Source organism: Podarcis vaucheri, assembly GCF_965113315.1.
Source record: "Podarcis vaucheri genome assembly, chromosome: 6".
In the NCBI taxonomy this organism is placed as follows: domain Eukaryota; kingdom Metazoa; phylum Chordata; class Lepidosauria; order Squamata; family Lacertidae; genus Podarcis; species Podarcis vaucheri.
Genome location: NC_138764.1, coordinates 10127590 through 10142902, shown reverse-complemented (window position 1 = coordinate 10142902; position 15313 = coordinate 10127590). Strand labels below are relative to the sequence as shown.

The 15313-nt window shown below is 45.0% G+C and overlaps 1 protein-coding gene across 2 annotated transcripts in view; it reads left to right on the top strand.

Annotated features, from left to right (window-relative positions):
• LOC309535728 (uncharacterized protein) overlaps positions 1-15313 on the top strand; it is a 35144-nt gene that overhangs the window by 16771 nt on the left and 3060 nt on the right. For both annotated transcript variants that reach the window (XM_082229130.1, XM_082229129.1), the window contains 3 exons: positions 7109-7237; positions 11535-11720; positions 13293-13378. In XM_082229130.1, coding sequence (XP_082085256.1) covers positions 7159-7237; positions 11535-11720; positions 13293-13378 — 351 coding nt within the window. In that variant the 5' untranslated portion in view covers positions 7109-7158. The remainder of the gene's footprint in view (positions 1-7108; positions 7238-11534; positions 11721-13292; positions 13379-15313) is intronic.

Here is a 15313-nt window from a genome sequence, read left to right as displayed (position 1 = left end):
TAAAAAAAGGTTAAAATCAACTCCATCTTTCCATTACTTATTTTTCATTAGCTTATTTCCCGGACCTCCTCACGCCTCCCTTTTTTGTATTCCAATTCGGTTTGTTGGTTCAGCAAATCCCTACCCTCTTTGTTTATCCTAGTCTTTAATTTTAAAATATTATGACATTAAGTTTTTACCTAAATAATCCATTTTTCATATTCCCTTATAATATTACAGCTGAAAACCACTTAATTTCTATCCAACATAATTCTAACATTCATCAATTTTACAATATTTCTGTAGATAGTCTTTAAATTTCTTCCAATCTTCCACCGACTCTTCTCCCTGGTCCCGGATTCTGCCAGTCATTTCCGCCAGTTCCATATAGTCCATCACCTTCATCTGCCATTCTTCCAGAGTGGGTAGCTCTTGTGTCTTCCAATACTTTGCAATAAGTATTCTTGCTGCTGTTGTGGCGTACCAATTGGTTGGCACCAATTGGCCAACTATGCCCAGGAGAAAGGCCTCTGGTTTCTTCAAGAAGGTATATTTAAATACCTTTTTCATTTCATTATATATCATCTCCCAGAAAGCCTTAATCCTTGGGCACGTCCACCAAAGGTGAAAGAATGTACCTTCAGTTTCTTTACATTTCCAACATTTATTATCGGGCAAGTGATAGATTTTTGCAAGCTTGACTGGGGTCATGTACCACCTGTATACCATTTTCATAATATTCTCTCTTAAGGCATTGCATGCCGTAAACTTCATACCTGTGGTCCATAACTGTTCCCAGTCAGCCATCATTATGTTATGTCCAACATCCTGTGCCCATTTAATCATAGCAGATTTCACCATTTCATCCTGAGTATTCCATTTCAACAGCAAGTTATACATTCTTGACAAATTCTTAGTTTTGGGTTCTAACAGTTCTGTTTCCAATTCTGATTTTTCCACCTGGAAGCCAATTTTCTTGTCCAAATTGTATGCCTCCATTATCTGATAGTAATGAAGTCAGTCTTGCACTTTGTTTTTTAGTTTCTCAAAACTCTGCAATTTCAATCTATCTCCATCTTGTTCCAAAATTTCCCAATATTTCAGCCATTTGACCTCCAAATTGAGCTTTTTCTGAGCTTTCGCTTCCATCGGTGACAGCCACCTTGGGGTTTTATTTTCCAATAAGTCCTTGTATCTTATCCAAACATTAAACAGTGCTTTCCTGACAATATGATTTTTAAATGCTTTATGTGCTTTGACCTTATCATACCACAGATATGCATGCCATCCAAATACGTTGTTAAAACCTTCTAAATCCAAAATGTCTGTATTTTCAAGAAGTAGCCATTCTTTCAACCAGCAAAAAGCTGCTGATTCATAGTAAAGTTTAAAGTCTGGCAGGGCAAATCCACCCCTTTCCTTTGCATCTGTTAATATCTTAAATTTTATTCTGGGCTTCTTGCCCTGCCAGACAAATCTAGAAATATCTCTCTGCCACTTCTTGAAACAATCCATCTTGTCCACAATTTGCAATGTTTGAAACAAAAACAACATTCTAGGCAATACATTCATTTTTATCGCAGCAATACGGCCTAGCAGTGAAAGCTTCAAATTTGACCAAATTTCTAAGTCTTTTTTCACTTCCGTCCAACATTTTTCATAATTGTCTTTAAATAAGTTCCCATTTTTGGCTGTCCTATTAATCCCCAGGTATTTCCCTTTCTTAACCACTGTCAAGCCTGTCTCATTCTGAAACCTCTCTCTCTCAATCAGTGTTAAATTTTTCTCTAAAACCTTGGTTTTTAACTTATTCAGTTTAAATCCTGCCACCTGACCAAATTCTTGAATTAATTCTAAAACCCTTTTAGTACTAGATTCTGGCTCCTGTAGCGTCAATACTAAGTCATCTGCGAATGCTCTTAATTTGTACTGTTTAGCTCCGACCTGTATACCTTTAACCCGCTGGTCCCTTCTAATCATGTTCAGCAAAATCTCCAGGACCGATATAAAAAGCAATGGGGAAATTGGGCAACCTTGTCTTGTCCCTTTTTCTATCTTAAACGTTTTCTTCCTTTCTGCTGGTGTGTGTGTGGAGAGAGAAACGGCCGGAGCCTGTGGCATCCGCATGGCCGTCCAGATTCCAAAAAGTTGAGCAAGACCTTGAGAACAACCACCTGCCACCCAGCCACAGCTTTCAGCATTCAGAAACCAAGGCAGGAATAGCGTTCAGGTGGGCTGCAAGTTCACTGGATGGAAAACAAGTTTTTCCTATGAAGAAATTGCGCTTGAATGCTGGGGAAATTAATATTCCAGCAAAAGCACTCACATCAGGAAGGAAATGGATTTGTACAACAAATGAGTAACAACTGACTGGGCAACAACAGCAGCAAAAAAATCAATATGTTTGAAATAAATACATCTGAAATCAATGCACCATCTCAAAAATCACCTTCCCTGTTCCTACGCTGCCCAGGTCACATCTTGATTTTCCTGGCACTCAAACCTGCTTTTTGCCTAACTGGCTTCTGCTGGGCTTCCCCACCTTCAGACCCCCCCCCCCCATCTTGGGTGGCGCCCACAGCCCCGTCCCAGAAGGCACTGAGGAGGCGGCGGAGGCAAGTGAGCCGGCACAGGCAGGCAGCCACACAGGCAAGTGAGCTGGCACAGGCAGGCAGCCACATAGGCAAGTGAGCCAGCACAGGCAGGCAGCCACACAAGCAAGTGAGCCGGCACAGGCAGGCAGCAACACAGGCAAGTGAGCCAGCACAGGCAGGCAGCCACACAAGCAAGTGAGCCAGCACAGGCAGGCAGCCACCCAAGCAAGTGAGCCAGCACAGGCAGGCAGCCACACAGGCAAGTGAGCCGGCACAGGCAAGCAGCCACACAGGCAAGTGAGCCGGCACAGGCAGGCAGCCACACAAGCAAGTGAGCCAGCACAGGCAGGCAGCCACACAAGCAAGTGAGCCGGCACAGGCAGGCAGCCACACAAGCAAGTGAGCCGGCACAGGCAAGCAGCCACACAGGCAAGTGAGCCAGCACAGGCAGGCAGCCACACAAGCAAGTGAGCTGGCACAGGAAAGTAGCCACACAAGCAAGTGAGCCAGCACAGGCAGGCAGCCACACAAGCAAGTGAGCTGGCACAGGAAAGTAGCCACACAAGCAAGTGAGCCGGCAGAGGCAGGCAGCCACACAGGCAAGTGAGCCGGCACAGGCAGGCAGCCACACCCTCACGCGTGAGGAAGTCTCTTGGCACTTACTCAGGCTTACTTCTGAGTAGGAGGCCGAGTTCTTGGCTGTGTCTCGTCGCTTCTCCCTTTACTCACCTCAGAGGGGCTGTTGTGACACCCATCGACCCACCAGCAATGTGCTATTCCTCCTGCCCTGAGAATGTACTCAGAGCAAATATAGCACTGATAGCAAGGCGATGCAGACGCCTGGAACACATTCTTGTTTGGTAGTCACTAAACTGAAGTTTAGTCTGTAGCAGCAAGTGAACTAGACCCCCAAGGGAAGCAGCAGAGCACATAAATTTTCCCGGCTTCTGCCGAAAAGAGGGATGGGGCGTGTCGGAGGCTCCCTTCATAAGTTGCTTTATTATTATTATTATTATTATTATTATTATTATTATTATTAATTATTATTATTTTACACGAACTTGATCTGAAATACAAATGTGTGGTCCTGGTTCAACGGAATGTGAGAACAGTGAACCACCAGCATTGGTAGGGAACCACGAAGGGTCGCAACTAATGAGCAAAACAGATTGGGGAAAAGCGTGGTGGGAAAGAGCTGTAACAAGAAATAGAAGTGTTGAACAGAGCAGTAAGAAGAAGTGCTCTGGCTCCATCTGGTGGGAGGAGCGAGGAAATGTCCTGCTACCATCTGCATCCCACCCCATTTTCTTTTGAGAAGTTTCAGATCATGTAGTGGAACATCTCTCAACTCTAGGAAGCTCAAGGAACTCGAAGAAGCTCAAAGCTACAAATGTTTAAAAGCTGCCAAGGTATAGCCTGTGAAATCAAAACTGCCATGATCCGAAGGGTGGTGTTTGTTCCTCTGTCGTGTCAACCAGTAGTTTTGAGCATCTTATGCTTCTGAAGTAGGCTTTGGTTGTGCCAACTTGGGTGAAATGGTTTGCCTGTGCTGAGCTGTAAATATCCAAACAAGCACAGGCTTACAAAAGGGAATTCAAAATCCCAGTGTGCTGTTTCCAGTCCCTTTCCACTCCATATAAAGAGAATACTAACCGTTGATAGAGCCAAGTACTTTTTTCAAATGTGGTAGGAATGCCAACCTAATAAACAATTTTGGAATGAAATTTATGAAGAAATCAAAAAGATATTTAAAATATCTTTCAGTAAAAACCGGAGGCATTCCTTTTAGGTATAATTACAAACAACATTCCCGACAATCAAAGGAAAGTATTCCTTTATGCAACAACAGCTGCCAGGATACTTATAGCAAAAAATTGGAAAGGGAGAAAAATACCATCAATGAAAGAGTGGCAAATTAAATTTTGCGAATATATAAATCTGGCAAGACTCACAGCATTCATAAGGGGACAATCAGACCAGAAATTATTAAAAGAATAGGGATGTGCTAAAGAGCATATGAAAAAACATTGTTCTGGAGTAAGCATATTGGTATGTATTGAATGATGCTTTACAGGATTAAAGAAAAAGAAAAGTGGTGTAAAAAAGTACAAAGATGGAAGTAATCTACATTAGACACAACAATACAGTAAGAGTAAAAATTTTGAGGTCTTAGAACAAAGGAAGTAAGTCAATATGTGTACATATATATATGTAATGACTAGATTAGAATGATGATATGGTTTTATTTGTAGATGTATGCTTTTTTCTTTTCTTTTCTTTTTGTGTGTGTATATCTGTGTGTTCTGTTTTTCTTTCTTGTTTGTATAGTATTATTTTGGATTCAATGTTTGTAATTTTTGTTATGATGTTATGATTTTGCATTGAAAATAAAATAATTTAAAAGAAAAGATAGAGCTAAGTACTTCGAAAGCATAAGATGCTACTTCCAGGTCTTTCACCCTGGCAGAAACAACCTGCTGCTCTCCGGCTGTTGGGCTCCACTGCCTTATCTGCATCAAAATTAATTTCAGTGTTCCATATTTCACACTAGAGCAAGAGCGAAGCAAGATCGACCCCAATCAGTTTTCTAGCAAATCAACGAAGTTTGCCACTAAGAGTAAGCCTCCAGACAGGCCCATTTATCTAATTTGTTTTTAAACAGAGCAGATGGAGTTTCTTTGCTTAGTGTTGCCTCTGCTGCCTTGGAGCTGTGTACCCAAGTCCGGCTCTGGGGCCGTGCCAACGGAAGCAAACAACTTGCTTTGAATACCTTCCTTGTTCAAAGCTGCAGATGTTCTCCCTTGGGCCAATGGTCCTCACAAGCCATGGACCTTCTAGAGGTGTTCCCTTTCTGCTGTCTGCAGAGCTATGTTTGCAGATGCAAACTGGAGCTGAAGAGGCAGTGTTTGGCTTTTGCTTGGCTCATGGCATCCTCTGGTTATTTTCCCTATTTGAAAAAACAACAACATGTTCCACAAACATTTCCACCCACGAGAGAGCAAGGGTTTAGAACAGGAGTCAGTTTTCCATAACAAATGCAGGAAGTCTTTTTCATCCGCAGGTGAGGATGGGCAGACATCCTCTATCCGGTTTCTTAAAAAAAATAATAGAGAAAAAAGCAACAGTGTGGTATGTTTTAGCTTCCACTAGTGTAAAAGGTAAAGGGACCCCTGACCATTAGGTCCAGTCACGGACAACTCTGGGGTTGCAATGCTCATCTGGCTCTATAGGCCGAGGGAGCCGGCATACAGCTTCCGGGTCATGTGGCCAGCATGACTAAGCCGCTTTTGCCGAACCAGAGCAGCGCATGGAAACACTGTTTACCTTGCTGCAGGAGCGGTACCTATTTGTCTACTTGCACTGGTGTGCTTTCAAACTGCTAGGTGGGCAGGAGCAGGGACTGAACAACAGGAGCTCACCCCTTCGGTGGGATTCGAACCACCGACCTTCCGATCGGCAAGCCACCACAGCACCACCCGCATCCACTAGTGTAGGAAATTGCTTAAAAGATGGGGTTTCCAGGACAAACTTATAATACTGGCTGGATATACCAGAAGACACGGCAAAAAAAGTAGCATCTGGTAAGGGCATGAGCTGTGCTTGCTTTCAATACTTCTTCGTAACTAAGCCCATGGTAGGATGGTTGGTCAGGAAAACAGCCAATTTAAACAATTAAAACAAGTCTCCTATTTTGAAATTAACATTTTTAAAAGCAACCCTAACCAGCTATGACCTCTCAGAAGCTTTTGATACATTAAGCCAGTGTTTCCCAAACGTTTTTGGGCAACGGCACACCTGTTTACCGGAAAAAAATCTCGCGGCACACCACCATTAAAGCCCCGCCCCGTGACGTCAGCGCGCAGCGTCACGCCGGGAGGGACGCACAAAAGTGAACGTTTTTTCCCTTCCCCTTGCCGGGGTGGGAGGAGGCAGCAGAGCGAGGGACTGAGGGACGGCGGCTGTTGTGGTGGTGGCGGCGGCTGTTGTGGTGGTGGCGGCGATAGCGGGCGGAGGAGGAGCCGTCGCCGGGAGTTGCTGCTGCTGCTGTTGCTGCCCGGACATGCCGGCCTCCTCCTCCTCCGCTGTCTCGCGCTCCTCCCTTTTGCGCGCGCTGCCCCGCCGCTCGGCACCACCACCGCGGAGCCGCCCCCGGCTCGACGCGGATCCTCGCCGCCGCCGCCTCTCGCCGCCCGACTCGCCCGCCTCCCTCCCACGGCACACCAGCCGGTGTCTCACGGCACACTAGTGTGCCGCGGAACACCGGTTGGGAAACACTGCATTAAGCCATGGTATCCTAATGGAGTAGCTGTCCGCGATGTAGGTGGACCCAGTCCTACTTGGATGGTCGCCCCCAGAGGGTGATGCTTGGAGAGTGCTCTTCAGCCCTATGGGGCATTCAGTGTCGCGGGGTTTGATTTTAGCCTCCATGCAGATGAACACCTACATGAAACAGCTAAATGGGGTCATCCAGAGGTTTGGAGTACGCTGTCAGCAATATGCTGATGATGCTCAGCTCTACTTCTTCACATCTGCAGGGGAGGCAGTGGAAGTGCTGGACCAGTGTCTTGCCTCGGTAAAGGACTGGATGAGAGTCAATAAACTGAAACTAAGTGCAGAACAGACTACTAGACCAGATGGATGGGAAATTGCCTCTGAAGGAGCAGGTACATAGCTTTGGGTTACTTCTGGATCCTTTGCTGTCACTTGAGGTTCAGGTAACTTCAGTGGTGCAGAAGGAAATAGATAAAATATAGCCGACACAAGATATTGGTTTGCAACTAAACTGAAGGCTAAGAATACACCCAGGAACCTCACCAAAATGCTGGAGAGAGTGCACCTCCACAGGCACATACTTCCATATGTGGTGGGAGTGTCCCAAAACCCAACTATTCTGGACAACAGCCGTACAAGAAATATGTAAAATAACAAAGCAAGTAATAGACATCACCCCAGAATTGGCCCTACTAAACATCTTCCAAGACAACAATGCCCATTTACACCACAAAGAACTCATAACCCACCTGCTTTCAGCAGCCAGAAACACCATAACCAGACACTGGAGAGACCTGTCAGGAGTAAGCATGGACCAATGGTACCAAATATTATGGGAAACAGCCCTACTAGAAAAATTAACTAATAAACTGAAACTGACACGGGGACAAACAGAAGAAGACGCCTTCACCCCGGTATGGCTCCCCTTTATCACATACACAGCCCAACAGGACAATGACAATAATCCGCCAACAGCATACAAATCAATATGGCTAACCTGATCCAAAACACCCACCCACCTCACTCACACACAAAAACAAAGATCACCACAGCCAATCACAAACAAACAATCACACCCTAGGCCAACCCCAACCTCTCTCACCACCAAAGGAACACAAGTGAACAACACAAGCACGCTGACACCAAACTCTACATACATTAAACATAATAGAAACACCACCACCCGACCCCACCCCTATCCATCTCCCCTCTCTCCACCCCCTTTCTTTTTTCTTTTTTTTCTTCTCCCCCTAATGCCTCAACAAATGAAACGGATTTGTAAAAATGTTACATGAAAAAAAATACGAGGCACTACACTTACTTCTGTAAAACAAGAAAATCCTTAATAAAATATTTTAAAAAAAAACCTGAAGGCTAAGATAATGCAAAATAAACATGCAATGCATGGTTCTCTCTCTGCATAAGCGAGGATAGAACACTCTGTCACTTATCCTACAAATAAGTGTCCAGAACTTCCCATTAACAAGGGCTGACAATTTCTCAATAAGAGGAAAAGTAAATAAGAAGGCTGTGTTAGATTAGCAGAGTTATAAATATTCATGACTGAAGAGTATAGACTGTGGGAGAGAATAAATAGGAGCCAAATACCAGCCATATAGGAGCCTAGGGAACTGCCTTGTATTGAGTCAAACAAGCAGTCCATTTACCTCAGTACTGTTTGCACTGACTGGCAGTGGCTGTCCAGGGGTTCAGGCAGGGGGCCTTCCAAGCTGCACCCAGAGATCCAGGGGATTCAACTAGAGACCTCCTGCAAGAAAAGCAGATGCTAATACAATCTTGTAGTGAGATAAAAGGATGGTTTCTAGTGACTGTGATTACTTGCTAGACGCTGGCTCCAAGTGGTAGCCCTAAATAATACATATCAGAGTTCATACCGCACCTAAAATTTGCTAGGCACTATACGGAGAATTAGTGATGTACAGAAGTGAGAGCTGGACCATAAAGAAGGCTGATCGCCGAAGAATTGATGCTTTTGAATTATGGTGCTGGAGGAGACTCTTGAGAGTCCCATGGACTGCAAAAAGATCAAACCTCTCCAATCTTAAGGAAATCAGCCCTGAGTGCTCACTGGAAGGACAGATCCTGAAGCTGAGGCTCCAATACTTTGGCCACTTCAGGAGAAGAGAAGACTCCCTGGAAAAGACCCTGATGTTGGGAAAGATGGAGGGCACAAGGAGAAGGGGATGACAGAGGATGAGATGGTTGGGCAGTGTTCTCGAAGCTACCAGCATGAGTCTGACCAAACTGCGGGAGAAAGTGGAAGACAGGAGTGCCTGGCATGCTCTGGTCCAGGGGGCCATGAAGAGTCGGACACGACTGAACGACTAAACAACAACAACAATACGGAGAATTAAAAACAAGACAGTCCCTGCCCTCACAGTCTAGTGGACAAAAGCAAAAAGATGGGAAGGGATGTTGTGCAGTTGTCATTGCTTTCCTCTTTTCGATGCTGCTCACAGAGAGACGGAACCGAGTGCCCAGAAGGGAACTAACTGCCCGTATACATTTCTGAGTGGGGAGAAGGGAACAAGTTATCAGACTCCAAACCTGTGAGTCAGACTTTGGGAGAGTCGTCTTGAAACAGCCCACCCACTACCCAAAGCTGTTCGCCATCCTTCAAGGAAGCAGCAATCACCATTTAAAGCATTCAGCGATGCCGCACTGCACGGCTTCTTCACGCCACAATGCCCCTCCTTGAAATGCTTGTTTAAAGCATTGCCCACCACCAGCCTTGCTTGAGGAACAGGACAGCTCAGGTGAGTTGTGGAGGAGATGCAAGGAATGGGCTGGTGGTGGTGGCACTTGCCAGAGAGAGCCCCGTGCAGTTGTCTGTTGGCATGGCTCCAGTAGTCAAATCACACAGGTTATATTTAACGCATCTGCCCAGCCTTCCTGTCTCCTGTCTTTCCCTCTGACTGAACTGGGAGATGGACATGACGAGGTTTTGGGAGCTGCTGGCCATCTTGCTGTTTCTGGCAGGTACAATTGTTTTGTGGGAACAAGTTCTGGGACTGGAATGGGACAGAGTCTGAAGCTGCCTCTTAAGTGGGATACATGATTGATTAGGCTTAGGGTAGTAGACATCCCTGCCCCCCCCTTTTAAATGTTCATACTTTGGCCAATAGATTTAGATGTTTGCTTAGAAAAGTCCAGGCTCAAGGTTTTGCAGCTTCTCTCATTACTCCTTCGGTATTCTAAAAGGGACTGAAAATGCATTTGTTACATTTCTCCGATACCTGAAGTTTGCACAGGTAATACAAAAGAGATGTCTACCTGCAAGATCAGAATATTATCAGCACCAAGCACTAATATTTCCCCCAGAAATTGAATTTGTGGGGGTGGGATGTTTGAATTTTCAGGGGGCCACAGGCTCAGACCCTTTGTCTTTGGCAAATTTGGTCTCAGAGGGGATAGCATCACAGTAAAAGAATTTAAACTGTTTCAGAATCATGACCACTTCATTAAATTTAACCTAAATTCTAACTAAAACTAGCTACAATTCCTTGTTTTCTGTTGTAATTTTGTACAACTCTTAAGTGATTGAATGCAATGTGTTCATTGCAGCCACCTCATTCATTCAGTAGTTTCAGTTCTTCAGTTGATGCTTTATATAATCACAAAGAACACAACTTTTTTCAAAGTAAAAAATTATGTTCAGGGATAAGAGAACACATTGCACAGTGTTCAAGCTGTTGTGCTTGAAAGTAGATAGCAATTTCTACTTCATTAATTCCAGGAAAACAAGAGTGGGTGGAAATAATATCCCCCCCCCAGTTAGAAAACAGCAGCGTCTGACAAGTGGATCCCTGGTGGTGTGTGTTCAGAGACCTCAAGAACATGCATCCATAGAGATTTCCCTGTCTCACTCCTCGCTTTGTAAAATTCCCCATGAGCATTTCGGAGGGTGGCAGCAGTTAATGTCCTGACATCCATCTCTTTTTGGTGACAAGTAAACCCTTCCTCTTCTCCCAGATGTTGAATGGAATATGATGATCCAGTTGCTGTCTTTAGTTGACACACACGCTGGCGACACTTTTGAGTTCCCTTTTGAGAATGGTGCTGTTTTTTATACTGTTATGTTCAATTATTGATGGTTGATATGTTTTACATTTTGTGTATGTTTTTAACTGTTGTGCTGTGAAAGGCAATTAAGAAGCTGAACAAATCACTGTCCTTGGCACCATCCAAAGTAGCAGGGATGACAAGAGCTTCCCAGGATACTGTAACTGGCTTAGAAGATGAGCTCCGAGGGTCTCATCCTCTGCTTGTCCTGGGCCTAGAACACATGCGTCAAAGCTCTCTAGGCAGGTCAGGGCGCTTTTTTGTTCGACCCTCCTCTTTCCCCAGGAAAATCCACTCTTTAGCACTGAATCGGAGCAAATGTTAATCTCCAGAAAACCCAACAGACCTTTCCTCCAGTTCAGTGGTCAAGATTGGGTTTTCCCATGGAAAGCGGCAGGACTTTCAGAAGTCTGGATGAGCCCTAACAGTGGGCAGCCAAATACTTTTGGGAAGCTTCCAAAAACACTGAGCACTCAGGATAGTACCGTGTGTTGGTGTGTGTGTGTGTGTGTGCATGCATGCGCAAAGTATGTTTCTTTTTGTCAGCACATAAAACCATGCGGCAAGTAACCTTGGTTCCATTTGCTCAATGTCTTTCTGGGCTAGATGCTGGAAGAGGAATGAGAAGCATCCCTGGCAGTGAGGCGGGATCCAAAAGCAGAGCCAGCTTTGCCGACAGCATTGGAGGCGCAGCGAGTGGGATGAGCTCTGTCATTGGCGGCTTTTTTGGAGGCAGTTCTGGGAATTCTGCACAGCCTGAGGGGGATTCTGGGACCACCAACTCCCAGCCAGGTACCATATTTTTCCATGTATAAGATGACCCCTATATTTTTTTTAACCCCAAAGTAAGAAATTAAGTTGTTTAGCTTTTTTTGGGTGGGGGGAGGTCACGTCTGCCAATTTCTCACCTGCCTGCCCGCCACTGCCGATCGCTTGCCACACCACTGCCGATCGCGCACCTCGCCGCAGTTGCCAATTACCGTATTTTCTCCTCCATAAGACGCACCTAGTTTTTAGAGGGGGAATGCAAGAAAAATAAGTCTTTAAAGGGAGCGCTGAGCAGAGCTTGTATGCATCCCAGGCTCTGCTCAGCGCTCCCTTTCACGAGCCGCGTGGAGCGTGTGTGCGGCGCTTGCAGGCTTTTCCCTGTCACTGACAGGCTGCCCTTCTCCCTCCTCAGGGAAAAGCCCCCAAGAGCCGCACACACACTCCGTGCAGCTCTTTAAAGGGAACGCGGCTCTTGGGGGCTTTTGTGGGAGGTGGGGGAAGGGACAGAGCGCATGGCTCTGTCCCTTCCCCCACCTCCCGCAAAAGCCAGGGATAGCCCTGCGAAGCCTTTGCAGGGCACAGGGATGAAGGCTCCCTGTGCCCTGTGGAGGCTTCCTGCGGCCAAGCCAGAAGCTAGAACAGCAAGAAGGAGTGCTGAGCAGCACTCCCTCTAGCTGTTCTGGCTTCTGGGATAGCTGCGCAGCCTGCACTCGCTCCATAAGACGCACACACATTTCCCCTTACTTTCTAGGAGGGAAAAAGTGTGTCTTATAGAGCAAAAAATACAGTATCTGCCCACTCGCCGCCAGCAACACACTTGCCGGTGCCGCCAATTGCCTGCCCAATTGCCACAGCCAATCGCTAGCAGGCCTTGCTGCAGCCACCAATCACCCGCCCAATCGCCACTGCCAACCTCCAGTTTGCTGCTGCCATTAATCGCATGCCCCCCCCCCGCCTTCACTATCTGTGTATACGACTACAGTGGTGCCGCGCAAGACGAAAAGAATCCGTTCTGTGATTCTCTTCGTCTAGCGGTTTTTTTCGTCTTGCGAAGCAAGCCCATTGAAGGATTAGCGGATTAGCGCTATTAGCGGCTTTTAGCTTTTAGCGGCTTATCTGCTGATCGGATCAGCTGATAAGCGGCTTAGCGGCTTAGAAAAAGGGGGGGGGAACCAGCAGGAACTCGCAAGACATTTTCGTCTTGCGAAGCAAGCCCATAGGAAATTCGTTTTGCGAAGCACCTCCAAAACGGAAAACTCTTTCGTCTAGCGAGTTTTCCGTCTTGCGAGGCATTCGTCTTGCGGGGCACCACTGTACGCCCAATTTTTGCCTCACTTTTTAAAAGCAAAAAGCATTGTCTTATACACAGAAAAATACGGTATTTGGGGCAGCATTCTTTATTCAAATAACCCCATATTAAAGAATCTCAGGGGTGTATGAACAACATACACCTAGCTTTATACAAATACACTATTGCACGCAGGAGTGGAAAATTACGTCTGGGCGGGGGAAGAAACTACCTTGTGTGGCATCTCTAATTCAAGGCATCCCACTTGGCAACTAATCTTGCTTTTCTTGCTGCTGCTCTCCATACAGATGCCATGTACCTTATTGTGAAAGTGGACTTGGTTTCATCTGGCCCAGTAGCCATTTCTGCTCTGAATCAGCCACTTCTGAAGGAGGTGAGGAGCGAGAGAAACCGCTGGTAGTAATTGATCACAAATTTTGGCTTATGAAAGCATCCTTCTCCCATGCCAATAATCGGCCAGGTATGTAATAATGAAGAACTGGGTGCTATATAGCCCATAAGGAGGTTTCTGCCACCCCAATTTATATTCTGAAAAAACCCAAGAATGTCTGTGCCCCCTGGGATGGCATTAAGACCCATTAAATATGGCGTCTCCATGCCAGTGCAGCAAGATGGCTCATCTATTTAATATACATATAAGTGAGTAAAGTAAAAACTAAGTTTTGGATCACCTCAAAGGAAAGCCCCACACTCCCTGAGCAGTGTCCTCTTTAAAATGCTCAAACATCCTATCCAGTCCAGTTTTAGGGTAGACAACCTAGACCCTTATTCATTTCTATAAAAGCTGGTCTGAGCCCAGCCCAGGAAAATACACAAAACACTCTATTGTGCCAAAATGAAGTTTGGGGCTGTGACGGAAGTTTGCTTTGCTGGGCAGGTTGGGTCAACAAGTGTTATCTTTTTCTTTTTCCCTGCTGGCAAACGGTTAACGAATGGCAGCCTCTGATTGTTCCAGGAGAGGGGTTTGAAAAGGAGAGGATTTGGAGAGACAGTTCTTTAGGTTGGGAGTCGGGATGGGAGAGGAGAGACAGTTGGTTCTGGGTAGAAACATCCTCTCTGAGGAATATATCACAAGCTAGAGAAAGGAGTCTCTGAGCTTAGTTGTGAAGGACAGTGTGTGGTGTCCTGTAAGAGTAAACAGGCCAGGAATTAGATTGGAAGAAGATTGGAAAAAGTTTAAAGACTATCTACAGAAATGCTGTAAAATTAATGAATCTTAGAAGAACGTTGGAATGAAGTTATATGGCTTCAGTAGAAATGTTATAAGGAATGAAGTATAAATAGATTAATAGAGTATTAAAGGGGAAAATAAGGTTAGAATGTGTTAAGATAATTATAGGATAGAAAGCAGAGGAAGATGGAAAGGAATTGCTGAAACAATTAATAGAAGTGGAATACAAAAAGGGAGGTGTGAGGTCTTTGAAATAAGTGAATGAAAGATAAGATATTGAAATGGTTTGATGTGTTTTAAACTGTTTTTGTTTTGTTTTGTTAGTTTAATGTGTCAGTGTTATGTAGCGTTTTTGTATTGTATTGTTTAATTTTTGTGTGTGTGTAGTGTTTAAATTGTTGGAAAAGTAATAAATATTATTTTTTTAAAAAAGGAATTAACCGGGAGGCTGAGCCAGGAGGAGAAGCTGTGAGGATACAGACTACTTAGGTCTCATTCCAGTCAGGAGGGGAGAGATTCTGCTACAAAAAGAGAATAATAATAATAATAATAATAATAATAATAATAATAATAATAATAATTTATTTATACCCCGCCCATCTGGCTGGGTTTCCCCAGCCACTCTGGGCGGCTTCCAACAAAACACTAACATACAATAAGAAGACTCCCAAACCAGTTAAGGGGTGTGGAGACCTCTTGGGTCTGTTACTTGGAGGACCTCAGGAGTAGCGTTGTCCAAGGGGTGGGTAACTGACGGAAAATACCACCTTGCTTAAGAACCAAAGTATTAAGCGGCAAGCAACAACTGAGACAGAACTGAAGTGAAATAGCATTGTAATCTGAAGTATCCTATGTTTTATTCATTTGGTGTCATAAAACTTCCTTTATTTTATAAAATCATTCTTATTTATTTGATCAAATCCTGCCTGAGACTCCAAATTATTAAGTTTTCCCTCACACAAGTCCCCCACAAGATAATCTGGGGTAGTTTGTCGGAATTCGTGGAATTGCTGTTCTGTGAGGGGGGTGCTCTATATTTAAGCGAGGGCAGGTCCAATGGCGCCAGGGGGAAAAGTCCTTTTGCACCGTTTCAGGGGCCAGACAGGATGCTGGGATGGCTGACAGAGGACACTCTGA